This window comes from Carassius carassius, chromosome 33, assembly GCF_963082965.1.
Source record: "Carassius carassius chromosome 33, fCarCar2.1, whole genome shotgun sequence".
Lineage (NCBI taxonomy): Eukaryota > Metazoa > Chordata > Actinopteri > Cypriniformes > Cyprinidae > Carassius > Carassius carassius.
In genome coordinates this window covers 19,648,310-19,676,301 of record NC_081787.1, presented here as the reverse complement: position 1 = coordinate 19,676,301, position 27,992 = coordinate 19,648,310, and the positions used below count along the sequence as shown (strand labels likewise).

Below are 27,992 nucleotides of genomic sequence, written 5' to 3'. Positions count from 1 at the left end.
TGTTTAAGGTACTTTTTTTCTTGGTTTAAGGATAAAACCAATGAATTTTTATTTAATTTGTAATTTGCTTCTTAAGTGTATGTATCTTGATTTAAGGATTTTCAGATGCTTGTAATAGAAAATAAGACAAAATACTATTTTTTTTTTTATTATAATTATTATATTATTTTGCCGTATAAGAGTTGAACATTAAAGTGTTAATATTTTGTCTTGTTTGATTTCGACAAAAAAAATAATAATTATAATTTATATATATATATATATAAGTAAGTGTACAGTATGTGGTTATAAGCATGTTTACATTTTTTTGCTGAAAAACTGCTAGCACAGCTGAAAACTAATTGCACACAGTATTTTCACCCATTATATTTTTAAATTGTATTCATTTTTAAGATATTATACAAGCATGTATTCAGCAGATGTGTGTGTGTGAGACAAATGTGTTCCTAGAAGTGAGCTAAATCTGACAAAACCTTCCTCATTTGTAAGAACAAGATTTTATTTCAATATTTTCACATGCAAGTCTTCTATGAGGGTGATGGCTCATAATTATCTGTTAAAACCAGTTTATTGCCTGTTCACATTAAAGGTGTCATGAGTTGAGAAATCAACTTTTCCTTGAGCTTTTGATCTATAAGAGATCATTGTGCTAAAAGAATATCCTGTAAGTTTCAGAACTGAAAATGTCCTTGCTACTGAAATAAAAGCTTTTATTGACACCAGACCCAGCGAACATCAGATCCTGGAGTGTGCCTACATATAGTGTGTGTGTGTGTGTGTGTGCGTGTGTGTGTGCGTGTGTGTGTGCGTGTGTGTGTGCGTGTGTGTGTGTGTGTGTTTGTGTGTGTGTGTACCTCCTGGTGTGAGAAGAAGTCTCCCGGCAGTCTCTCCAGGAAGGATGCGAGAGAGAAGGAGGATTTCTTCTGGATGTCGATGACCTTCAGGTGCTCTGGTGACGGACTGAGAAACGCGTACAGCGCCTCACTCTGACACATGCGCTCATCTGTCAACACTTTCTACAGAGGAAAAAAATCACGTACAAACTAAAACTTCATCAATCTAAGAATACACTTCTTCAAATCACAGCACTGAATTAAATGAGAGCAGAAATATACAGAAGCAAAGATCCAGATGCTTGGCCAAGCATAGACTCCCGCTGTACATCGGTGACTGATCAGAGGACAGAGATGTGATGGAGCCGGTGACAATAGCATGATAATGATGTAAATCTCAAACATTTAAACCTTTAGTTAGTGCTAGATGATGATATATGTCTTAAATATATCAAATCATCATGGATATTTAATTATAAGGTGTAAAAAAAAAAAATTAAATACCCAATAAAGATGAATGGAAAACAAATCCAGTCAATAACTATCTCTAAAAGCCTTTTTTATTTTTAAGTGCTTAAAAGAAAAAAGGTGTGGTATAAATGTCCAGAATAAAATAAAATAAAATGGTTTGGCATAATCTTTTGATAATTATTAAGCAATGAAGCAATTTTGTTTTCAAATGTTATAAAAAAACAAACAAACAAAAACTTGAGATGAAAATGAGACGATTAAGGTCATTAAGTGTTTAAAACATTACATACTTTGGCCTTTTTGATGAAAACTTACATTTTGTTCAGGTCACATATAAAAAAAAACTTTATCAGAAATTCATGACTCAAAAATGTATTTTAAATGCAGATTTTGTCTTAAAAGAATATGTTGAAAATGTTCTGGAAATAAGTTTCCTGCAATAAGTTTGGATCAAACAGGTGAGCATAAATAAATAAATACAAATTAGAAAACACACAAGTCAGAGGTTATTTTATTTTCACTGGCACATTCTTTTGTTTGTGACATCACAAAGGAACTTTCATCACATAGAGCCCAGTCAGGTTTAAATCGAGACTCTTTTTTTTTTTAATTGAACCCTATGGAGAGACTATTGAATGCTGATTTTAGTGAGCAGTGCTCAGGTTCAGACCCTGCTGAGATCTTCTATGAAGCTCTAGAGGAGACCCATTAATTATTTCAGAACACAAAGTCTACAGGCTTTTATGCTGACAAATCTGGCTATAATGAGACTAGGAAAGACTCACCTGTAAAAACGTGTTAAGTTGGTTTTTGGATTTGTCAAGGAATTTTTGGTCGATGGATTTAAACGGCAGTTTACTGAGTGAGGGAAGCTGGACTTTCTTGAGTGACGGGAAACACTGCAAAAGATAAACGGTGTATAAAAACCAGTCTGTGGTTTGTGTTCTGTCATGCATAATGTGTATCAGAACTAATAATGTACAGCAGCATGATGTGTCACTACATTAACTGCCACAGCAACACGACGACGGTGCAGTGGTATCTGAAACATGATAAACCACATATCAGAGGTATGGCAGCCTACTGTAAATATCAGCTGTACCTCCGTCAGCTTCCTGTGCAGAGCCTGAAACTCGCAGAGCTTCCTGGAGACCGTCCAGCGGTTGTTCTTACAGTCGTCATCGTCGTCTTCAAGAAGGCTCACGTTTACAAAGTAACACGCCATCTGCTCTCCGTTCTCCTCAGAGGTCTACGAGATACACACAAACGCAACAAATGAAGCCTTTGACTCCAAAACAATGGCAAAATAAAACTATTGATGGGGCTTTTCACAACCAGCTGTGTACGAACACAGAACAGCAACGGTTCATTAAAATACTCTGATCACTCTACATTTTGAAAATATAAAAGCACAGGTGAACCGATTAGGAAATGAGTTTTTGTTTTTTTGTTTAAAAAAAAAACAGATTTTAAATGGTAAAAAAAATTCATTTGCTGTTAGATGTTTGATGCTGCATGAGGTTTGACTTCAGTCATGTCAGTCTGCATTAGTTCTTGACGTGCTACTGTATATACAGTAGACCAGTCAGTCGCACAGCTCCAGAATAATCTGGAGATTCCTCTAAGAGCACTGACACAGTTAATACTGAGACTTTATTGAGATGGTGATGCTTGAATTGAATGACTGAGGATTTTATGAGGATGGAAGGACTGTGTAAGATCTACTGCCAGTGTTTGTAAAAGAGTCAAACACACAGGAAATTAATCACTGTGGCTTTAAGGATGTCGTGACAGCCAAATAAAACACCAGAGACATCAGACAAATAATGCTACAATATGTTTTATGGTGGCGATCACAGAACTATAACAACTGCAAGTAACAGTGAAGTCAGAATAAGTGAAAACACTGTTACTACAGTATGTCACTGTTGCACTATGTGGTTAAAGTATGTATTTGAATCTTAAAATGTCATTCACATACCTGCCAACCTTGAAGAAATTTTATGAGTACTACAATCCAAGTAAACTGAGGACATTCTTTCTAAATAAATAAATCAAAACATTAAATAAATGTGCAAAACCAGCAGTTATCAATATCAAAATCAGTTTGCTAAAAACAAACAACAATTTTTTTTATAATTTTCCATGCATAGTGTTTAAACTTTTGCATTGTTTAACTTGTTAAAGGTTGCAGATTTGGCTTTTTTAAGTAGTGCATCAGTGAAAGTCTCTTTGTAACAAATGCTGCCTTTGGAGGCAATCATGACTTTTCTTGTCACCAAAGAACATCTCTGTGCTCATATTAATAGATTATTATTAATGTTGAAAAGAGCGGAGAATTTTTTTTTTTTTTTCAGTTTTTTTCGGGGGGATACATTGAAAGAACAGCATTGTTTGTTACATTTGTCACAGTTACATTTATTTGTTACATTTATATTATTTACATGAATGGTATAGTATTGCATATTGTTATTGAAACTTCATAATGTTTCACTTGATTATACATTTAGTCAGGAATTATAGTTTGGAAAAAGTCTAAATAGTAAAATGTTTACACATTATGTGAAAACTAGTACAAGTATATAAATAAATAATAAGAGACTCAAGTTTATTATCTCTGCTGAATAAAGTGCTTCATTCTTTTTTTCTGAGGAAATCCAAATCTCAAATAATCAACCGAATCACATTTTGGGGTGATTTATATCTTATTCCTCTCATCGCGAAGCAAACAGTAAAATAAAAATAAAAACTTTATTCGTTCAGCGCGGGGGCGTGGTCGAATTAGAAGATAATGAAGGGAGATGTGAAAAACGGACATCACATTGTTTTCATATGGATTACTTTATCACAGAATATTTGTTTTCGGCGGCACTTGTTTAGTTTAAAAGTAGACGTGTCAAGCTTTCTATAGATATCTCTCTCATGTCTCTTCGTTGAGTATTCACGGAGTTACAGTTCATTTTAATGACGTGTTTGTAAAAGAAGATCAGCGCAGACAAAGGCTGCAGACGGCACACTTTGTTTGTTATCTGTATTTTATAAGTGCACAAAGTTTTGTTGTTATTATGTCTGTATCAAAATAAAAGTAGCCCCTTTACAGATTCAATTGATGTATTGCTCTTATCTGTACGATCCAAACTGAAAGTGTAATTTAAGTTCTTTTCGGGGTTATCAGGAGAAAATGACTCATAATGCGTATACGCGTTAACAGACTCAAGAGGGTTGAACAGAACAATTCAAAACGAAAAAGAAAACAGACTGCTCTCTGCTTATGTAACGTTAATCCATTCCGCATTTCTCTGGCGCGTTCACTACTGCGAAGATCGCGAAACAGCATCGTCAACTTTATCTTTGCATTCGACACGACATTGATACACTCAAAAAAATGGATTTGTGGCACTGTTCGTTTTACACAGATATGTTTTGTTAAAACAACACAAGTATATTTAGTTTTCCGCCAAAACACAATTGAATTGTGCTTAATCAACTTAAAATGATTCATTTTCAATTTTACTTAATTATCAATCGTTAAACTAACGTAAAGTGTTTAATTTTGTAATTCAAAAAAAACCGGAAGTGACGATTTCCAACGCATTTGATGACGGTGCGAAGGAGAGCAAGAGGTACCAGTCAGGTAAGACAATCTAAAGTTTTTCTTGTGTTAAGTCAAAGTCTTTCATTTCTCTTAGAGTTTCTGTTTTGGGGTGCTTTTGTTTTGCAGTCTAGTATTGTGTAATCAGTTTACTGCACCATTAATAGATGATTTTGAGCGGTTGGGAGAAGTGAAAGCGCACGACTCTCTGTAAGGTATTGACTTGAGTATATATATATATATATATATATACAACATTATTATGACATTATCGACAACGTCGACGATAAAAAAAAAATTGTCGGCAAATGTTATTGAGTAACGTTAGTTGTTTGATCTCGTATGCCTAATGTGAAAGCCTCCAATAATGCAGTTTGACCAGTGTGGCGCTGTAGCGCAAGATTGTAATACACTCTCCTGATTCAATTCAAAAGAAGAAGATAGCACTTTAGTTTGAGCAAACCGAGCCGATCAGAACCTTGGATGAATATGTAAATATACTGCACGCCTTGCTCTCAATAACTGTAAAAAAGGCTATAGTTTGCCGTCAAACCTAACCTCTCTTTATAATTTCTCCCTCTGTATTTGAGGCACACACGGCACCTTACCTGAGCCAATCAGCGTCCAGAAACCTTGAGCATGTGACCTCCCCCAACCCTCACAGAGACAGTATTACAATACAGCGGGACTCGGAGATTGACGCTGAAGTGCACATCGGTATAAACTGTTTACATACCGCATTTCGGACGAAGTGTTGTGCGTGAATGCAAAAGTAAGTTTGTAATCCTTGATTATACACTGGATGAGTACTGCATTTACGCTTGGAAACAAGTTATTGTGCCCGAGATGTAATGTTATATCCTAGATGTGTGTGTGTGTGTTCCCCCTCGTGTATTCATGCCACTTTAGCTCGTATGTTTGTATACATAACTTTATTATTATCCGGACTAGAGTTATACTTTTTTTATTATTACATGTTATGTTATTGTTTGAAGCAGAGTTTGCTGTATATTTTCTATATCTAATGGGAGAACTGTTGTGGAAAATTCGCCACGCGCATGCGCACTCATAATCCAGTCAAAGCAGCGCTATACCATCATCACAGCATAACAAGGTGTCAGATTACATCTGTGTCGAATATAATATAGGAGATACAGCCTATCTTACATTTTCTTTCAGTTTGTTTTTTATAATAATGTGCATGTTTAATTATTGATGTTAAAATACCATACTACATTTGCTCGGTTAATTGTTGTAATTTATCATTGTTATTATTATGTATATTCATGTTTATTTTACTGTTTATTTTATAGAAAACCACACAAACACAACCAGACAACCCAGTCTGTTGAGTGGTGACAATAAATGGGTTATTCCCAGAAAAGTACATCTTCATTTGGTCTCTAATCGGACAGTCTTTGGTGGGTCAGCACCCCTGAGCTAGCCACTTGTCGTATAAGTGCTACCAATCAGAAGCATTTTTCCTTCGAGCCGGATTCTGGACTTACCAAAGAGATAGAAGATGTCATTATATGAAGAGGATGAGCCAATTGTGCGAGTCAGGAGGAGGACTGTCCTTCCCGCACGTTACGATGAGTACGATCTCACTGGCTTCACCATCGCTAAGCCTGTTCCAGAACCCATGTCACCACTCACTCATCAAGTCAGACTGGCAGAGAAAGGCGCAACTGGATTCACTCCAGTGCTACCAGGTTATGAAGATGACAATCTGTCACAGTGGTCCGATGATGAGCGCAAATCTGCATCAGATATCATACGGGAAGAGAATAAGGATCTCCGCAAAGTCCTACAAAGGATACAGCAGGAAAGGGACACAGTTCAGAGCAAAAATGACCAATATGCAAAGGAGCTTTCTCAGCTCAAGCAGCAAATGAAGCAGCTACAAATCAAGATGGAGCATCAACTTCCTGGAAGTCAGCCCCTTTCGTCTGACACCCCTACGAGGCAGTATGGCTCCAGTTCTCCTGTGCCTGCACCACGTGTCCGCCCACAAGCATGTTCTGAGGAAACTAGCTTCAGACCGGTACCAGCTCCGCGCATAAAATCGCAAAAGGAGCATCAGACCGAGGACAAGTTTCAAAGTCCTCCACACCACCCAACCCCAGCATCTGCGTACAATACAGAACAGAGCTCTTCTTACCACTATATGACACAAGGGGTTCAGAGATTAGAGGCACATTACTCCCACAGACAAGAACACTCAAATTCTCCATATTGGGTCTCTCAAGACACTGCAAGACATCCACAAATGCCATGCCGGTCACTTACTCCATCACCTTCCCCTGAAAGAGAACTGATGTATAGAGGTCCAACCCCCACAATTCCTGACTTTATACATCCTAACCCAAGAGAGTTCTCACGACTGAAAATTGCTCTGGAAAATATCCTCCCAGCTAATGCGACAGAAAGGTTCAAATTCCAGATACTGATGGATCATCTGAAATCAGAGGAGGCTCTGCTAATTGCTGACTCATACTGCCATTCGCAACACCCTTACACAAGGACGATGGCTGCTTTAGATCAGCAGTATGGCCAGCCACATCAACTAGCTCTACAACGGATTGCAGAGTTAATGGATGGCACAAATATAGCTAGTGGAGACCAGAAGGCCTTTAGACTCTTCGCTCTCAAGGTCCGTTCCCTGGTTGGTATGCTGGAACAATTAGGAAAAAAGGGAACTTTCGAATTACAGTGTGGGTCACATGTGTCTCGGCTGCTTGGGAAGCTTCCACATGACCTCAGATCAGGGTTTCGGAGGTTTGCACATCCACATCATGTGCCCATCCCTACACTTCTGGATTTTGCAGAATGGCTGGAGTTTGAAATCCAAGTTGACACTACGAGGTTTGCAAGTAATCAACGTAGATGGCCCTTACCACGAACAAGAGAGACTTTCAGAGACTCTAAGCCAGCCGCTAAAAGCACCACAATCTTACTGAACACAGAGAAGGAGAATTCTGAGTCTATGCCATCTGCTTCACCACTTAAGACCGCTTTGAGACCCTACTGCACCTACTGTGACAACAGTAAGCACTCCCTCAACAACTGCACCAACTTCAAGCTGCTTACTAAAGACCAGAAACGAAGCTGGGTCAAAGACAACAACAGATGTTGGCGCTGTGGTAGAACTCATAAGTCAGCAGAATGTAACCTAAAAATGCGATGCAAACAGTGCAACAGTCGACACCTTATGGCTCTGCATGATATCAGTGCTTGGAAGCCAGAGAATCCAAAGCCTGTTCACGATGAAACTGCTGATACCAACACCTGTCTGCTCAACACTATGAATGAGATTCTCCTGATTCATAAACCGCCCACCAGCCGGAAAGTTCTTCTTAAAATCACAAAAGTGATTCTCAGAAATGGAAAACGGAGAATGGATGCATACGCAATCCAGGATGATGGATCTGAGAGAACTATTCTCCTCCACAATGCAGCTCAGCAGTTGGGCCTCAAAGGTCAGCCTGAAGACTTACCCCTTCGAACAGTCAGGCAGGAGTTTCAAGTTCTCAGAGGTGCAGCCGTCTCATTTACAATCTCCCCAATGGCTCAGCCCACCAAACGGTATCGCATCAAAGGTGCCTTTACTGCTCAACAGCTAAGTTTAGCAGAGCACTCACATCCTGTGAGTAATCTGAGAAAGAGATATCAACACCTTAAAGGGCTTCCACTATATGATTTTGACGCAGTCTGTCCCGTGCTGCTCATTGGTTCTGATTATCCCCATCTGATCACTCCCGTAGAACCAGTAAGACTAGGCCCTCCAGGGGGACCAGCAGCTATAAAGACACGTCTTGGCTGGACACTACAGGGCCCAGTCCAACACTTTCGGTAGGAGATGACTGAACAGCACTGTCTCTTCACTTCGGTTTCATTCCCAGAATCAGATCTCTACAAGCAAGTGGAGAAATTATGGCAGATGGACATACTGCCCTGGCGCAACGAAAAGATTTGTATCAGATCCAGACTGGATCAGGAAGCGGTGGACCTCTTGGAAATGAAGACAATCAGGGTTGAGGTGGATGGTATCGAGCGTTACGCAACCCCTCTCTTGCGTGTCAAGAACATGCCTGAACTCAGAGCACCCAAAGAGGCAGTCTTATCACAGCTGAGGGCCACCGAAAAGAGACTGGCGAAGAATCCAGAGCAAGCAGCCGCTTATACTGCCGAGATTTTAAAACTGGAACAAGCAGGTTATGTTAGTAAATTGCCACAGAATGCTGAGCCAGATCCTTCCAGCTCCTGGTACATCCCGCATCACATGGTGCACCACAATGGGAAAAACAGGATAGTTTTCAACTGCTCGTTCCAATATCACGGACAAAACTTGAATGAGCTTCTGCTGCCAGGACCAGTGTTGGGACCATCTCTACTTGCTCTGCTGCTCAGATTTAGGAAACATTCAGTAGCAGTCAGCAGCGACATCAAGGGGATGTTCCACCAAATTCGACTACTTCCAGAAGACAAACCACTCTTGTGTTTCCTCTGGAGAGATCTGAATATACAGGAACAACCCAGTGTGTACGAATGGCAAGTCCTCTCATTCGGCACTACCTGCAGCCCCTGCTGTGCTGTATTTGCACTCCAGAAACACGTCCTTGATCATAGCCTGCCTGGAGATGATGTCTGCAATTCGGTGTTGAAATCCTTTTATGTAGACAACTGCCTACAAAGTTTCACTTCAGCAGAAGAAGCAAAGTGTTTCGTTGACAAAATAAGGAACCTGCTGGCAGATGGAGGCTTCGAGCTGAGGCAGTGGTCCAGCAATGCCCCTTTAACTATAAGTCACCTACCTCACAATGCAATTTCGGACAGTGCAGAACTCTGGATTTCACAAGGCCGAACAGACACCCATGAGTCGACATTGGGGCTCCTCTGGAAGCATCAGTCTGACACGATCTCCTACAAATACCGTGCCAGAGACAGTAGTGAGACTACCATGCGTAACATATATAGAATCCTAGCCAGCCAGTATGACCCGTTGGGTTACCTCATCCCCTACACCACTCGCAGATCCTCGTTCAACGATTGTGGGACAAAAAACGGGATTGGGATGATCCACACTTGCCCACAGATCTGCTACAAACCTGGACTGAATGGGAGGAGGAGCTACCAGCCCTACAGAATATCGTTCTTCCTCGGTGTTACAGTAGCCCCACCAAAGACACAAAAACGAGCCTGAGAGATATACATGTTTTCTGTGATACCTCCGAACGTGCCTATGGCTCTGTGGCATATCTTCGAACAGAGGATCAACATGGGCAAACAGAGGTAGCTTTCTTAACTGCAAGATCACGTGTAGCACCAAAGAAACAACAATCTGTTCCCCGACTGGAACTGTGCGCGGCACTGACAGGAGCTCAACTTGCCAAAGTACTCAACAATGAGTTAAACCTGCCCATACGCCAAACAATCTTGTGGACCGATTCCACTACGGTCCTCACATGGTTACAATCGGACTCCTGCCGATTCAAAGTATTTGTTGGTACTCGGGTGGCAGAAATTCAGGACCTTACAGAACAACACAGCTGGAGATATGTACCCTCCGCCAACAATCCGGCCGATGACATCACTCGGGGAATGAGTCTGCGCGAGATTGGCCCAGAAAAACGCTGGTGCCAAGGGCCACCTTTCTTAAAAAATCCAGCCAACCTGTGGCCTGTTTGCCCTAGTCCAGTTGAAATAGATGATAATGAACTTCGCAAGACTGGGTCCAGTACTCTAGTCTGCTTCACCTCCTCTGAATACAGTCAGTTTAAGTCTTTCGAGGAGCTAATCGAGTCCACGGCTCTTCAAGAGGCCAAAAATGGTGAGGCCACAGCCAATGACTACAGAAATGCCGAGATCCGTGTTTTGCAGCAAGCACAGCAAGAATGCTTTTCATCAGACTTAGAACAACTAAGGACAGGTAAACCACTTTCACGGAACAGTCGACTAGTCGCACTGGGCCCCGAACTTGATGGAGAAACCAAATTAATCAGAGTTGGCGGACGTTTACGGCATAGTCCCTACCTTGAACCTGACAACATGCACCCTATAGTACTGGATCCAAAGCACCCCATCACGAAACTTATAATCCAAAGTTATGACTCCAAACTTTGTCATCCAGGTCCTGAGAGGGTGTTCGCTGAGCTCCGCCGTAAATATTGGGTTCTACGGGGTAGAGAGGCCATCAAGCATCTGCAGCGAGAGTGTGTGCAGTGCCAAAAATGGAGGAAAAAACCAGAGGTACCTAAAATGGTGGACCTCCCCCCAGCAAGACTACGTCTGTTCAAGCCAACTTTTTACTCCACTGGTGTGGACTGCTTTGGCCCCTATACCATTAAAGTGGGTCGACGCAATGAGAAAAAATGGGGAATAATATTCAAATGCCTCACCACCAGAGCAATATACATCGACATCCTCCATAGTCTGGAAGCCGACTCCTTCCTTATGGCTCTCAGACGATTCACGGCTAGACGAGGGAAACCCCATGAGCTCTTGTCAGATCAAGGCACAAACTTCAGAGGAGGTGAAAGGGAGCTAAAGGAAGCGTTTACAGCTCTTGCTCCAGATCTGCAGAGATATCTGGCTAAACAACCAATTGAATTCCATTTCAACCCTCCTAGCTCACCCCACTTTGGAGGTTGTTGGGAGCGAGAAATTCGCTCCTTGAAAAATGCACTGATGGTGACCCTAGGAACTCAATCAGTGACCTTTGAGGTCCTTCAAAACTGTGTTGGTGGAAATTGAAGGAATCTTGAACTCCAAACCACTGGGATATACATCATCTGATGTTTCTGATCCTGACCCCATTACCCCAAATTGTCTCCTAATGGGGCGGCCAGACGCTTCACTCCCCCTGACAGTATATCCCCAGTCTGAGCTGATCAGCCGACGGCGATGGCGTCACAGCCAGATCCTTGCGGACCAATTCTGGAGACATTACCTAAAATTCTACCTCCCGGGTCTTCAGAACCGTCAAAAGTGGCGAAAGGAAACTCCAGACATCCAGGTTGGCACTACGGTGTTGATTATCGACCCTCAACTACCCAGAGCTCTCTGGCCTGTGGGGAAGGTGTCAGAAGTATTCCCTGGAGCTGACACCAGAGTGAGGACAGCCAAGGTTCAGGTGGGAGAAAAAACATACACTCGACCAGTTGCACGACTTATACAATTACCTGCTATTCCTGATTAAAGTAATTGTAACCGACAGTAGATTAAAAAGCCTTTTGAATGTATACATATTTCCTTATGGAATTCTGGGGGCGGCTGTAAAAAAGGCTATAGTTTGCCGTCAAACCTAACCTCTCTTTATAATTTCTCCCTCTGTATTTGAGGCACACACGGCACCTTACCTGAGCCAATCAGCGTCCAGAAACCTTGAGCATGTGACCTCCCCCGCCCTCACAGAGACAGTATTACAATACAGCGGGACTCGGAGATTGACGCTGAAGTGCACATCGGTATAAACTGTTTACATACCGCATTTCGGACGAAGTGTTGTGCGTGAATGCAAAAGTAAGTTTGTAATCCTTGATTATACACTGGATGAGTACTGCATTTACGCTTGGAAACAAGTTATTGTGCCCGAGATGTAACGTTATATCCTAGATGTGTGTGTGTGTGTTCCCCCTCGTGTATTCATGCCACTTTAGCTCGTATGTTTGTATACATAACTTTATTATTATCCGGACTAGAGTTATACTTTTTTTATTATTACATGTTATGTTATTGTTTGAAGCAGAGTTTGCTGTATATTTTCTATATTTAATGGGAGAACTGTTGTGGAAAATTCGCCACGCGCATGCGCACTCATAATCCAGTCAAAGCAGCGCTATACCATCATCACAGCATAACAAGGTGTCAGATTACATCTGTGTCGAATATAATATAGGAGATACAGCCTATCTTACATTTTCTTTCAGTTTGTTTTTTATAATAATGTGCATGTTTAATTATTGATGTTAAAATACCATACTACATTTGCTCGGTTAATTGTTGTAATTTATCATTGTTATTATTATGTATATTCATGTTTATTTTACTGTTTATTTTATAGAAAACCACACAAACACAACCAGACAACCCAGTCTGTTGAGTGGTGACAATAAATGGGTTATTCCCAGAAAAGTACATCTTCGTTTGGTCTCTAATCGGACAGTCTTTGGTGGCTCAGCACCCCTGAGCTAGCCACTTGTCGTATAAGTGCTACCAATCAGAAGCATTTTTTCAATAACTGCATAAACACAACAAAAACTGACCGCGATGTAAAAGCAGCTCTTAAGAACATATTTGATTACAGCGATGTGGATGTTTGCACGAACTCTGAGGTTCTCCAGCCACTCCAGTAAAGAAATGTCCAGTCACGTTTATTTATATAACAGTCCTTATGCAATAGATAGCTTTTCAATATTAAACATGAAAATACAGAGTCAGTGTCGCTAGAATTATAACTTGATTTCCTGTTATAAAGCCGCTCTCCAGTGTGGAGCTAGCTAATCATACATTTATTTTATAATTGTGGGAAATATTTCATTAAAGTTTTAGTTCTGCGCTAGATCAAACCAAACTGTTTTAAATATCATAACCCAATAAGGTATTTTAAGCGAGATTGTATTTATTAGTAAAATGTTTATCCAAAAATAAAACGTCTTATCACTTACCTTTACTTTTATTATACATATGGCTTACAATAAGAGATGTTAAGAGGCAGAATGATTTGTCATTCAGCTACTTCCTCCTATAGCTAATCAAATGGCGAATAGGAGTTTCTCTCTTTTCTCATTTTGTGTGCAAAATATATTTATTTGTATAAATTAATTGTATACTAGTAATACATAATGACTTTCAAAAGCGGAAGTAATTCCCTTTATTTGTTAGAATATGTATATCTTAACTAATTGCAAAAAGCTAAATAATAAATAAATGTCTAACCATGTAATGTGACCGAGTTTGGAGAGCCCTGGCTCAGCACAGTGGAAGTATTTGAAGCTTTGTTTATGAACATGGCGGTGTGGTCATACAATGACTTTAAACCGGACACTACTCTGAGCTGTTCACTTTATACAAATGCTCCAGATATGTAATCAGGTTCACCCTTTTGGAATGGTAAACATGACACTATTCATCACTCACACAAATAAATCACTTTTTTTTCATATTTTGATAATTGAATTGGTTTTTGCTGTTTTTTTTTGTAACACATTGCACTTCATGTGTTTACAGATTTGTGCAGAATTTGAGACATACAGAATTACCATAGGCCCATGAATCAATAATCTTTGCCAAACTGGATCCGCACTACAAAACTTATGAAGATGTTTGTATACTAAAGAAGAGTGCTTGGACAAATACTGAAACCCTCTTGGTGCCCACTACACAGGTAAGAACAACTGCACTCAACACAACCTTGTATTAAAACATTATTCTCTCACTGGCCACTGGAAATTGACAAAAAAAGACGGATAGATTAAGATTAGGTTTATTAATACAATAAATACAAAATATGTGGTATTACTATAAACTGACAGATTATGAATGAATTTGCCTCCCAAAAACAAGGGGTGTCCAGACCTGCTCTAGGAAAGCCAGTGTTCTGTGGAGTTTAGCTCTAACTCACCTGCCTGGAACTTCTAGTAATACTTTATTGTTTTAAAATTCCCAAGAACCTTGATTAGCTGGTTCAGGTGTGTTTAACTGGCTAGGTCACCCAAAAATAAACATGTCATTAATTACTAGGGCTGTCACTTTTAGTTCGAAAATCGATTGCACAATCGATTGGACCAACCAAAAAAAGTTTCAAAAATGAAAATAGGGAATCGATTTTAACGAAATATGTAAACTATTCATTTTAAAATAATTAAACAATTAAAAATATAGATGTAACAAAACTCACAAACAAGCAGAAAAAGAAAATAAAGAATTCCGAAAGTGCAGTATGCGTTGCGACAGCTAGACAAAAAATACCAACAATTTTACGCGCCTATAAGACCCAGTGACGTCAAAAGCGACCTCTTATGCTGCGTTCACACCAAACGCGAATAGAGCGTCTGGAGGTATCGTGGCGCGATAGACGCGAATTCGCCTCATTCGCGCTTCTAGTTACAGGAGATTCTGAGTTATGATATAGCAAGCTGACAGTGACCGGTTTCTGTGGTGGAGAATTGCGCAGCTGTACCTGAGTGTCCCTGGGACATCAGTGCGGTCGGAGCGCGTCTTCTCAACAGCTGGACATATAGTGAATAAAAAACGCTCTGCTCTGGACACATGGCCTGTTCTCAAGTCCATTTAAAGTTAAATTTTTTTGAACAGTTGTTTGAAATGGATTGAATCATTATTTAAAATAATCTTGGAGATTTTTGAATTGCCTAAATCATAAATGCCGATGGGTTGAAGCCTGCACTGATGTTTTTCTTTTGTCATGGCAGCCGTCCCCTCTGCACATATATTTTTTGCTGTTTGTTATTCTGCACGAAACTTCATGCCAATAAATAAGAAATATTGCTGCCTTGTGCGTTTCCAGCACTCTCTTTACGTTCGTCTGTTATTTGACGTTGAAAAAGGAAACGTCTTTTTTTTTTTTGACATGGAAAATCGATTTTACAGTCGATTCAATGAACACTTATGTCTTAAAAATCGAAAATGATTTTTTTTTCACAAAAGTGACAGCCCTATTAATTACTCCCCCTCATGTAGATGTAGTCTGAGCACGCGGACGCACTTCCGGAAAAATCGGCCGAAAAAAGGCCAAAGACCGGCCGATTACCAATCGCGTATTTTAAGCAAAAACCGTCCAGTTTCCGATTGATGGTGGGTCAATCGGTGCATCCCTAATATTTTTATGAAAATGCGAGAGATTTCTGAACCTCCATAAAGGCTGCAATGCAACTGAAATGTTCCCAGAGTCATAGTAAGGACATCAGTTCATGTGACATCAATGCTTCAACCACACTTTTACAAAGCTACAAGAATACGTTTTTGTGCAAAGAAAACAAAAATAGCGATTTTATTCAACAATTCTTCTCCAAATCACATGCCGCCATTATGGAGAGTAACAAGAGGCATGAACATTGCTTTCTTCTGCGTGTAATCAAGGCTCAGCGCATGCGTGTTCTAGGTCAGCAGCACCATGCGCATGCATTATTTACGTGCTGTTGATAATGGTGGAAGATGCAATTTGGAGAAGAATTGTTGAATAAAGTCGCTGTTTTGGTTTTGTTTGCACAAAAAAGTATTCTTGTAGCTTTGTAAAATTATGGTTGAACCACTGATGTCACATGGACTGTTTTACTAATGTCTTTACTATGTTTCTGGGTCTGGGAACATTCCAGTTCTGTTGCTTACCGTGCAGGGTCCAGATGTGTGTACCATTTTCTGCTTGCCTGTATTTCCCATAAGGAGATGAATGACTGACCTTTTTTTCATGTAATTTTAGGGAGAAAAAAACAAAGGCTAAATTTTGTTGTTTTCATCTTCAGACTAATGAAATTGAAGTATCCAAATGAAGACCCTAGCAGTATGGAGTATATGGTGAGTTCAAGTTTAATAAATGATTTGTTAAAGTTAATACACAAGAATTTGAGTTCTCCATCCTTTTAAATACTTCTAGGATACAGACGTTGGCAGCAATCAGGAGGTGATCCAGAAGACTCGTGGGAATCTGTTTGAAGCTGCAGTCATTGAAGACAGTTCAGCAGAAGTTGGAGTTTTAAAGGATAAAGTTCTTCAGGACCTACCAGTTTACAGTCTGCAAAACCATGTTGCTGGGACTGATATATGGACTGAACTTGAGCAACCCTCCTGAACTCAGGTACACATTTGGAGTACTGAAGAAGTTATTTCTGGAGCCTGTTCCTGGAATAAGGTTTGATTGGTAACCCATGAATGCCAATTAGAAAATGAGCAGTTTGATATTTCTGCTATTTTGTGTAATTTTTTTGTAATTCTGTAATGTGGTTTAAACTGTATTTACTGTAACTGTGTGTAATTATTTATTGCTTGTTTAACAAATACACTTTGATCATTTGTGACATCTTGTCTTTTGACTCATTACAAGACAAATCACACAAAAAATGCTTTGTTGAAGTGAGTAACTTTAAATAGAAAATATTTAGTTAAAGTAACTAGAACTAATTGTGTGGAACCACTGTCCATAATTGAAATGAGTAATTTGAAACAAACCTCCTTATGTTGATAGAGTGAAACAAAATTGGCTAGATTGTAATAAACCAAAACATGTTCAGTTAACTTAACCGGTTTAAGTTGAAGCAAAGTGAATAAATTGATTTGGTTGGACATTACTATTTCACATAGATTCTACCTCATTCAGTTGTGTTGTCACAACACAAGGAGTTTGCATATATTCAACAAATTCCATTAATGTTATCAAAACACAATTTGGTTGTGTGGAACCACTGTCCATAATTGACTTAAGTAAGTTTAAAGAGTAATTTTTTTGAGTGTACAGAAAACACTTGTTTATTAATAATTATATTCATAAAATATAAAATATTCATAATCATTACTTTTGCCAGTTCTTTGTGACAGCTTTGTGACAGGTGCGTTATTGGCAGCGCCACCCTTAAATGTTAGCCTACATGAACGCGTGAACTGAACTGAACTGTGCTCGTCACAGCTGGACTGCTTGTTATGATGTCAAGGTCATTTTTAATGTTCATAAATTAAATTAGGCTAAACATAGCCTATCTGTTACCTTTATCTTACGTTAATCAGCACCTGGCCTGTCTAAAACCTTCTAGATTTCAAGCCATTCCACCACTTTTCTACCAACTAAGCCTGTGGATAGGAGGGGCAGGTGGGCGGCGGGTTAACATGCACCGCTCTGATTGGCCGAAAGCTTTTCACTCCACTTACACGCTGTGGATCAGCGGCAGAATCAGCGTCATAGATTGCTTAGAAACTGAAATCGGCGAAATGCGAGAAGCAACAAAATGCGTACCTAGAGAGCAGCGAATCGTACAAGCTTACTTATGGGTCAAAATGCGTGCAGAGTACGAAAAATGCGTACATGTTGGCAGGTCTGCATTCAGTTGAAGCAGAGGTAATTTGTGTTTCCAGGATTACCAGATTTACCATCTTATTTTGGTCATGACTCATGACAGAAAGATTAGATATAACTTTACATTTACTTTAGTTTAGCAAGTGTTTTTCTATCACACTAGGCTCATGCTAATACTTTATTTTATTTTATATTATATTACTTTTTACTGATGGGCCAGATTTATTTTCTTTTTCCCTTTTCCAAAATATTTGTATTCGGTTAACCGAAGGGTTTTTATCATTAACTAAACTGAACTAAAATGATATATACATTTAACTGAAATATAACTTATTTCAGTTAAAATAAAATAAAATAAATTCTTGAGACTAGTGTGATAGAAAAACTTGTATGAACAGAAATAAAGTTAGTGCTGAATTAGTGCTAAAAGTGCTAAATATGTGCTGGGCAACAAAATATTTTTTTTTAATCGTGATTAATTGCATTGTTATGCACAAAACTAATAATGCATTCAAAAGTAGTGTATTGTGCACTTTTTCATTTAAAAGTACTGCTATATGAGCAAAAGTGCAATAAAATTTGTAACCCTGGACAACAAAACCGGTCTTAAGTCGCCGGGGTATATTTGTAGTAATAGCTTTTATGCAAAATCAAAACTTAATTTTTGATTAGTAATATGCATTGCTAAGAATTCATTTGGACAACTTCAAAGGCGATTTTCTCAGTATTTTGACTTTTTTGCAACTTCAGATTCCAGATTTTGGTTCCAGATGTATCTCGGCCAAATATTGTCTGATCCTGATAAACCATACATCAATGGAAAGCTTTTTTTTTTTTTTTTTATTGACACTTAAGACTTAAGTTTTGTGTTCCAGGGTCACATTTGGTTTGCAAACACTTTACACAAATAAGGTGCTTTTTTTTACAGTAGTATTCCTTTTACATAGCAGTTAAAATATTTTTTTGTAAATCTTAACTTATAACACTAATGCAATTAAACTGAATACAAAACAAGCCATTTGTCACTGCCAGGACATTAATGTTGTTATAGAAAATATTTTATAGTTTGTTATAGAAAAACAAGTTATGCTAAGAGACCAAAGCCTCGATCATAACATTATAACAGGCATCTTCTGAGTAGAGACCTGCATGATCGCGGCGTGGGACAACACTTGATGGGCGGGTAGAGACTTGTGTGTGTGGGATGTGGGAGAATAATTAGGGTATACTCACAGTCATACTAGGCAATCTTAACCCCAAAGCTTGGTCCGTTTGACTAGTGTGATCGCTCCGTTTTGCATCAATTTATGCGTTAACGTGATAACGCGTTAACTTCCCCAGTCCTAATATATATATATATATATATTTTTTTTTTTTTTTTTTTTGCCATTAAGTTGAAGTAATGAAACTAAAACTGAAATAAAATTTCTTAAAACTACATAGACTAATGAATGAAACAGCCGGGGAACAAAATTACTGAAGCTTTAACAAAATTTTAAATGAAAATGTAAAATATAAAAATGTCAAATAAAAATGCAAAACAAATCGGATATAGTATATTAAATACACTAAAATAACAATGGTTAACTGCCATTATGCTACAGATGTTGTTGCTTGAGCTGAACTTGTATTTAACCCAGAATGTTTTCCTGCACAGTATTCAGGAGTCAGGACTGACCTCTGCAGTGCTGATGACGGCTCTCCATGTACCCAGGTTCTCACACCAGCAGTCCGTCCGTGAAATGTGCAGCTGGAGGTCGCTGTGCTCCTTCTCCATCGTGCTGATTTCCTCTTTCAGTAGTGACACAATCTAAAAGAAAGGCATTTTCATAAGTTCCAGCACATCAGGAGAAGGAAGAGGCAGCTCTGAAGGAGAATGGAAACGCTGACCCTTAGACATCTGCCAGCACAGCAATAAATAGACCCACAGAGAACATGATGAGACCAGTTCTTAAGATTGCATTTATTTGATCAAACACACAGCAACAACGTGGAATTTAAAATAACAATTTTTTTGTTTGAATATATTTTAAATGCAGTGTATTCCTGTGATCAAAGCTGAATTTTCAGCATCATTACTCCAGTCTTCAGTGTCACATGATCCTTCAGAAATCACTCTAATATGATAATGATTCGCTGCTCAAGAAACATTTCTGAACATGTTGAAAACAGTTGTGCTGCCTCAAATTTTCGTGGAAACCATAAGACACGAAACATTTAAAATATATATATAAATGTCTTCACTGCCAGTTTTGATCAATTTAATGCATTCTTGCTGAATAAAAGTATAGATTTCTTAAAAAAAAAAGATATCTTCCTCACCCCAAACTTTTAAACAGCAGTTTATCTATAAGCAGTGTCTAATATAGGTGCATCTCAATAAATTAGAATGCTGTGGAAAAGTTAGAAAAGTAGCAATTCAACTCAAATTCTGAAACTCGTGTATTAAATAAATCCAATGCAAACAGACTGAAGTAGTTTAAGTCTTTGGTTCTTTTAATTGTGATGATTTTGGCTCACATTTAACAAAAACCCACCAATTCATCTCAACAAATTAGAATATGGTGACATGCCAATCAGCTAATCAACTCAAAACACCTGCAAAGGTTTCCTGAGCCTTTAAAATGGTCTCTGAGTTTGGTGCACCAGGCTACACAGTCATGGGGAAGACTGCTGATCTGACAGTTGTCCAGAAGACGATCATAGACACGCTTCACAAGGAGAGTAAGTCACCAACATTCATTGCCAAAGAAGCTGGCTGTTCACAGAGTGCTGTATCAAAGCATGTAAACAGAAAGTTAAAAAAAGATGCACAACCAACCGAGAGAACCGCAGCCTTATGAGGATTGTCAAGCAAAATAGATTCAAGAATTGAGTGAACTTCACAAGGAATGGACTGAGGCTGGGGTCAAGGCATCAAGAGCCACCACACACAGACATATCAAGGAATTTGCTGAACCACAGACAATGTCAGAGGCGTCTTACCTGGACTAAGTAGAAGAAGAACTGGACTGTTGCCCAGTGGTCCAAAGTCCTCTTTTCAGATGAGAGCAAGTTTTGTATTTCATTTGGAAACCAAGGTCCTAGAGTCTGGAGGAAGGGTGGAGAAGCTCATAGCCCAAGTTGCTTGAAGTCCAGTGTTAAGTTTCCACAGTCTGTGATGATTTAAGGCAATGTCATCTGTTGGTGTTGGTCCATTGTGTTTTTTGAAAACTAAAGTCAGTGCACCCGTTAACCAAGAAATCTTGGAGCACTTCATGCTTCCTTCTGCTGACCAGCTTTTTGAAGATGCTGATTTCATTTTCCAGCAGGATTTGGCACCTGCCCACACTGACAAAATCACCAAAAGTTGGTTAAATGACCATGGTGTTGGTGTGCTTGACTGGCCAGCAAACTCACTAGACCTGAACCCCAGAGAGAATCTTTGGGATATTGTCAAAAGGAAAATGAGAAACAAGAGACCAAACAATGCAGATGAGCTGAAGGCCACTGTCAAAGAAACCTGGGCTTCCATACCACCTCAGCAGTGCCACAAACTGATCACCTCCATGCCACGCCGAATTGAGGCAGTAATTAAAGCAAACAGAGCCCCTACCAAGTATTGAGAACATGTACAGTACATGAACATCCAGAAGGCCAACAATTCACTAAAAATGTTTTTTTTTTATTGGTCTTATGAAGTATTTTAATTTTTTGAGAACAAAAATTGAATTATTGAAATAAATGAACTTTTCCACGACATTCTAATTTATTCTGATGTACCTGTATAGCACAAAATAAAACTCCTAAAATCAATGCATTCTAATTAAACAAAGAACAAAACTGCAAACAAGTTCAGACATCACTTATCAGTGTTGCTTCATCTACACCAGTGATATGTGGTTTTCAAAGGAAGTTCACACCAATATTGTCATCATGGCTGGCTTGGCCGTTTATATTCAGACCGCAGTGACCACAGGCTCACAACAGTGACAGAACTCAGAAGTCAGTAGTACGATTAATGCCCCCCCCCCATTATCAAGGGGCGTTCTTGTGAAGTACTGGTACTTTTGACACCCTATTATAAAGTATTTCACATCCATTAGTGCAGACATACCAATATAATATATATTTATGTGCTAACACAGAATAATCTAAAGGTGAAGGGAGATTTTCCACTAATTTAGGGATGGTTCCATTATTTCAGGTGGATAAAATATATACAGTCTAAGTAAAGTCTATGTGTAGGAAATGCACAACCCCTGGTTAGTTAGTCTTAATTTATTTATTCTTATACACATTACTGGGGCTATAATTCTGGGTATACCTTTTTGTCAGGTCGCGGTGCATTCTGGATAGAGCCCAAGGCATGGCGTTTGTACTCCAGTCTCTCGTACAGATGGTGTAGTTTGGTGGTGGCGTAACTGGCCTGTTTGTTGATGCCTTTGCTGCCCTCATCCAGGGCCACATCCCCTCCTTCCATCACCGGACCCTAAACACACAGAAATGCAAGAGGAGTGTCACAGAAAATGGCGATGGAGTCTTTGGATTCATGTTGTGTTAAACTCACTGCGTCGTCTTTCTCCTCGCTACTGGACTGTGAGCTGCTCCTTTGCTCGTCTCGTTTAATGAGCCGCTCGTACAGGTCGCTCACCAGGAAGGATGGGTAATAGCGCTCCTTCATGGTCTCGTACACGTCTCCCTGGATCCTGAGGAACACGTCTGTACCCTTGTTCCCCACCAGCGTCTGCTGGATCTCTTTATAAAGAGCTTTCTCCACCGGGATCTCCCTGCTCTCCACAAAGAAGTTCTGGTAGATCTCTCCCACCAGCTGCGGCACTTCATTCTGCACAGAGGAAGAGGAAGAAGCTCAATGAGGGCATTTCTTTGAAATTCATTCTCACAGTTAGGTCATTCATTTCTTTAACAAGCGATTGATTAAATAACAACAAAAATAATAATACAATAAAACTATACATTTTGCCTCGATAGCAAAACATTTGACAAAAATAGTTTTATGTTTTTTCGTAATTCCTATCATTTTCAATAATGAGTTTTAATATAATAATTGTTTACATACAGTACTGTGCAGAAGTCTTAGGCCACTGGTATTTTTACCAACAACAACAAAAAGGTTTTAAACCAGTTATTTCTATCTTTTGAAGAAACAGAAAAAACTGCGACAAGAGTAAATCCAGAAGAACACGGGCAAATTTTGCAAATTTTTACAGACGTCCCCATGAGAAAGAATTATTGTCTGAATTGGACTAATGACTCTTTCACTCGTCTGCTGACAGAGCTTCAGCTCAAGGTCTTGGCGTTCTGCTGACCTTGTTGGCGCTCTTGAGCATCTCCACCAGCTCCCAAAAGCTAATCAGAGCCCTCTTATCCACACGCTCCATGTAGACACGGAAATGCCCGCGGTACACTGCATTTGACATGATCTCCTCAAACTGAAGAATCTGTGAGAGGACAAGAAGCAAATGAAGCAGACGGTGTTGTTATTAAAAACACTTCAAAACATGACACTGTAGAGGAAGTGGCATTTAATCTCAAGAAGACTGGGTAATTTATCACCGACGCCAGCTGAAGAGGATGTTTCAGCTCATCTTTTAAAGGGATTCTACACTCCAGGAGTATCTTATATTTTTTCCCTTGTTAGTCAAGGTTTCTCTTCATTTTTGCTATTGTACCATTAAGTGAATGCATTGTAAATGTTGGCTAACCTCCACCGTAGTGGCAAAATTCACACCAAAGTAGCTGAAATCAATCTAATATGCTGATTTGCTGCTCAACAAACATTTCTTATTATTATCAGTTGTGCTGCTTCATATTTTTGTTGTTTTTTTAGATACTTTGATGAAAAGAAAGCAAAAAAATAGCATTTAATAGCAATTAATAAATGTCTTCACTCACTTTAGTTGAATTGTTTTGGTTAAAGTTGTAGTATTTTTTTGTATAAAGCAAAAAATATATGTCTATATAGTTTTAAGTTTATTTTAGTACACAAAGTTAAACCATATGAAAGAAAAATAAAAAAAAATATTATTGTTATATTTTTTTTTATTTGTTTATTTTTATTTTTGATTTAGTTTCCGTTAACTATAATAACCCTGGTGTATGTCTGAATAAAAACTGGTTCTCTATTCTGAACACTAGCATATGTGTTTAGACAATAACCATGACCATTTCTAAATGAGCCATTTTTGCAGTAAATAGTCTGGGGAAGGAGCTTTGCATCAAAAGAACGCAAAGAAAATCCTTTCTTTCCAGGAAGTCATCATCATGCAGTGATGTTTTAAGCTTTACACACTGAGGTTCCTGTGTTCTTCGAAGCAGGTTTAAATGCATATAAACCCCCAAACCCACTTAAGTATCTAGACTTTCATCCAATACTTTGCACATCGTGAACAGTGAGCTGCTCTGTATGGTATATTATTTTCTGCTCCTTTATCACTATTCTTTTGTTTTTATTGCGCTATTATTCTGGCATTACATGGTTTACCCATTCACATCGCTTTGATCCCAGTATTTACCCTCCTAGAGGAAGTTTGTCATCGGAAGAGGCAAGTGTTTGAACTTTTATTTTGAAATGGCTAGGTACAACAAATCACCTATTTAGAAATATGTTGATGAATTCTCCTGTGTTGGCATAGGTTTATAAATGATTTACGTTACAAAGCTAGCAAGTTAACATGCACTGTTTCCCAGAAGAATGTTAAGAAACACAAACTCACAGTATGTGCAGAGGAAGAGTTTGCATCCTGAGCGGCTGAGACGGAGATGCGCTCCACACTTACATATGATAACAGTGCAACACAATACGCGTCAGACTATATTTGCATTCCCAAATGAAACCCAAACAAACAGCACATGCAATTAAAGACTGAATAATATAATGCTAGCACTATCAAAGGTTTTACCACAAACACAACTTTATTCTAGTATCACGAGACCGCTTTTCACCTCAAGGAGTAATATCAGCTCAAGTGCACTTAAAAAAAGCAAGGAGAAACAGCTCTGTATTTATATCAGACGTGTTGCATCGTAATTTTTTTGTAAAAAGAGAGTTTTATCAAGTAAAAAAAACAAACAAACAAAAAACAAATTTTATTTACAGCCCTTAATAAATTCAAGTATTTTTCAAGTACCTTCTCAATATTATGGCTGTTTTCAAGGGTTTTCCAGGACCTTGCACGAGTCCACATTTTCGTGACGTAAATTTTTGAAGGTATTTTTGGTGCAAAACAACTGAGCGTCTGTAACAGTGGAATTTGTAGTTGTAGAGAATAGCTACATGTGTGTACCAGTAAATTTGAAGTCACAGACAAAAGTTGCAAACTAGCAGATTTTTTTTCTCTTTCACAAACATATACACAATAGTTATACCTTCTCAGATCCTTCACTGCAGGTGCACGAATCCTATTCTACAAATCTGAATATGGTGCAAAACACATTCACACACCTGCATAAAAAAGTGAAAGTGAAAGTGACGTGACATAAGCAAAGTATGGTGGCCCACTAGCTCTTCCGATTGGACAAAACACTCTGATCAGTGGCCACCGTTTCCTCTACAGATGCACAAATCACTTTTGCACCATTTGTCACACAGATATATTTGGTGCAAAAGGGAGAGAACGCAAAACTTTTCATTTGCACGCGAAAAGCATCTTTGAGACTCATAGCAGCAGATTCACGCCGTTATCGTTATGCACTTGTGTTTGTGCTAGAAAAAGCATCCAATGAAATAATATATATATGTATGAAAACATTCTACAAAAGTGTGCAAATCTCATTGCGAGAATTCACACTGTGGATGTACAAAATTCGTCTGTGAATTTTTTATGCAGGTGTGTGAATTTGTTTCGCACCATATTCACTGCAGCAACAGTAGCAAAGCATGTGAGCGTACGTGTTTCTTGATTTGTGATTCGTAGAATAGGATTCATGCACCTGCAGTGAACGATCTGAGAAGGTGTAACTATTGTGTATATGTTTGTGAAAGAGAAAAAAAATCTACAAGTTTGCAACTTTTGTCTGTGACTTCACATTTACTGGTACACATGTGTAGCTATTCTCTACAACTACAGAGCTCGCCTCAGTGTGGGCTCGGCAGAAGTGCGGATCGAGGGTGCATGGTGGCCACAATGGGAGCGTTCGCGAGCACCCTTCTGTAAGCTAAAATTATTTTTTTAAAATGGGACACCCTACGGCCTCGTGGACTTAATGAACACGTGCATGTGCGGGCCATTGTAAGTCCACAAGTCTGCATGCCCACATGAGTTTTCCATTTAGGACAGGGCCAAAAGTGCCCATCACTAATATGAGCAGCGAATGAGTCAGAACAGAGATCGCAGAACAGAAAACACAGACAGACAGCGCTGGAAGCAGCAAATGCTTATCAGATCACATTATTCAGTGGAAAACTAATAGAAAATATTATTCTGAATAAAGAAATATGAAGTATGTAAATATATAAAATATATCTCCAAGTATGTACACATTTGGACTATAAGCCCTTATAGTACTGTAATAAACACACTCGCATGGTCATATCCAATGGCTGCATAAATGCAATTATGTCAACTAAAGCAGATAATATAAAGATAATAAAATAAAAAAAATAAAAAAAAATTGTAATCATTTTTTATTTCGTATTGGCTTATATATGGCATTTCTGTGACCGTAATTTCTTCCTGTACCCTTTGGCCCTGTGGACCGTCCCCTTCATCCTGGGCTCCGTTCTCCTGCTGCTCATAGTTCGGACCCCCGAGGAGCCGGATCCGCTTCTCACACTGCTTCTTTGCCACTGTGAGCTGGTTAATGTAACGCTTCATGTTTCTGGCACGTAACAGGTCAGCCTTCAGCGCAGCGGCCTCTTTCCCTTTACTGTCTGCTGAGAGAGAGAGAGAGAGAGAGAGAGAGGGAATTCAGAAGCTGTATTAGATACCTGAGAGAAACCAGCTGTGATGTCAGGAGCTGATATGATGTAAATGGCTCACGATGTGTACCAGGACCATTTTCTTCTGCTTCATCTGTGTCACCTTCACACAGAGATCAAAATAGATCAAGCGTGTACACAAACCAACTGAAATGAGCTGTGACACACTGTTGAACTTGTTTAAATATGCACTCTTTGGTGAGACAAAACTTATTCAAAACTCATACCTGCTTTCAAAGGTTAAAAACTTGAATGAAAAAAATGCATGTTCATGCTTAACTAAAGTAAAACAAAATAATAATAATAATAATAATAATAATAATAATAATACATGTTTTCCCTCAGAAAATTCCATTAAAAGGTTTAAGAAAAACTAATTAAAAATAAATATAAAATAAAAATGAGATTACAAACACCTAAATATAAGAAAACTAGGAATTACACTTTAAAAGCTGCAAACAATTACCAGATAATTAATAAAAAAAATGACACTTAAAATAAAATAGTTGTATTTAAAATAACTCAATTATAAATGTTAAAAATTACATAAAAAAAAAAGCTTAATTTAGTTAAAAACTTGTTTTTGTATTATTAATTCCAATGTAAAAAAAAAAAAAAAAAAAAAAAAAAAAAAAAAAGATCTGGACACAAACAATGAAGAAAATAAAATGTTATATAAAATATTATATATATATATATATATATATATATATATATATATATATATATATATATATATATATATATATATATATATATATATATATATATATATATATATATATATATATATATATATATATATATATATATATATATATATATATACACACACACACACACACACACACACACACACTCAGGTACTCAGTGGGGTAAATAAGTATTTAGTCAGCCACCAATTGTGCAAGTTCTCCCATTTAAAAAGATGAGAGATGACTGCAATTTTCATCATAGGGATAGACCAACTATAAGACAAAATGTAAAAAAAAATCCAGAAAATCACATTGTAGGATTTTTAATGAATTTATTTGCAAATTATGGTGGAAAATAAGTATTTGGTCACCTACAAACAAGCAAGATTTCTGGCTCTCACAGACCTGTAACAAGTTCTTTAAGAGGCTCCTCTGTCATCCACTTGTATCATTATAAAAG

General features: G+C 38.4%; 1 protein-coding gene across 1 annotated transcript in view; it reads right to left on the bottom strand.

Moving 5' to 3' along the window:
• LOC132113926 (sorting nexin-25-like) overlaps positions 1 to 27,992 on the bottom strand; it is a 59,760-nt gene that overhangs the window by 3,377 nt on the left and 28,391 nt on the right. Inside the window, exons 7-14 of the mRNA XM_059521984.1 lie at positions 26,599 to 26,789; positions 23,227 to 23,358; positions 22,467 to 22,742; positions 22,224 to 22,388; positions 19,596 to 19,727; positions 2,407 to 2,553; positions 2,090 to 2,203; positions 855 to 1,016 (exon numbers count right to left, since the gene is read on the bottom strand). Of these exons, the coding sequence (XP_059377967.1) occupies positions 855 to 1,016; positions 2,090 to 2,203; positions 2,407 to 2,553; positions 19,596 to 19,727; positions 22,224 to 22,388; positions 22,467 to 22,742; positions 23,227 to 23,358; positions 26,599 to 26,789 (1,319 nt within the window). The remainder of the gene's footprint in view (positions 1 to 854; positions 1,017 to 2,089; positions 2,204 to 2,406; positions 2,554 to 19,595; positions 19,728 to 22,223; positions 22,389 to 22,466; positions 22,743 to 23,226; positions 23,359 to 26,598; positions 26,790 to 27,992) is intronic.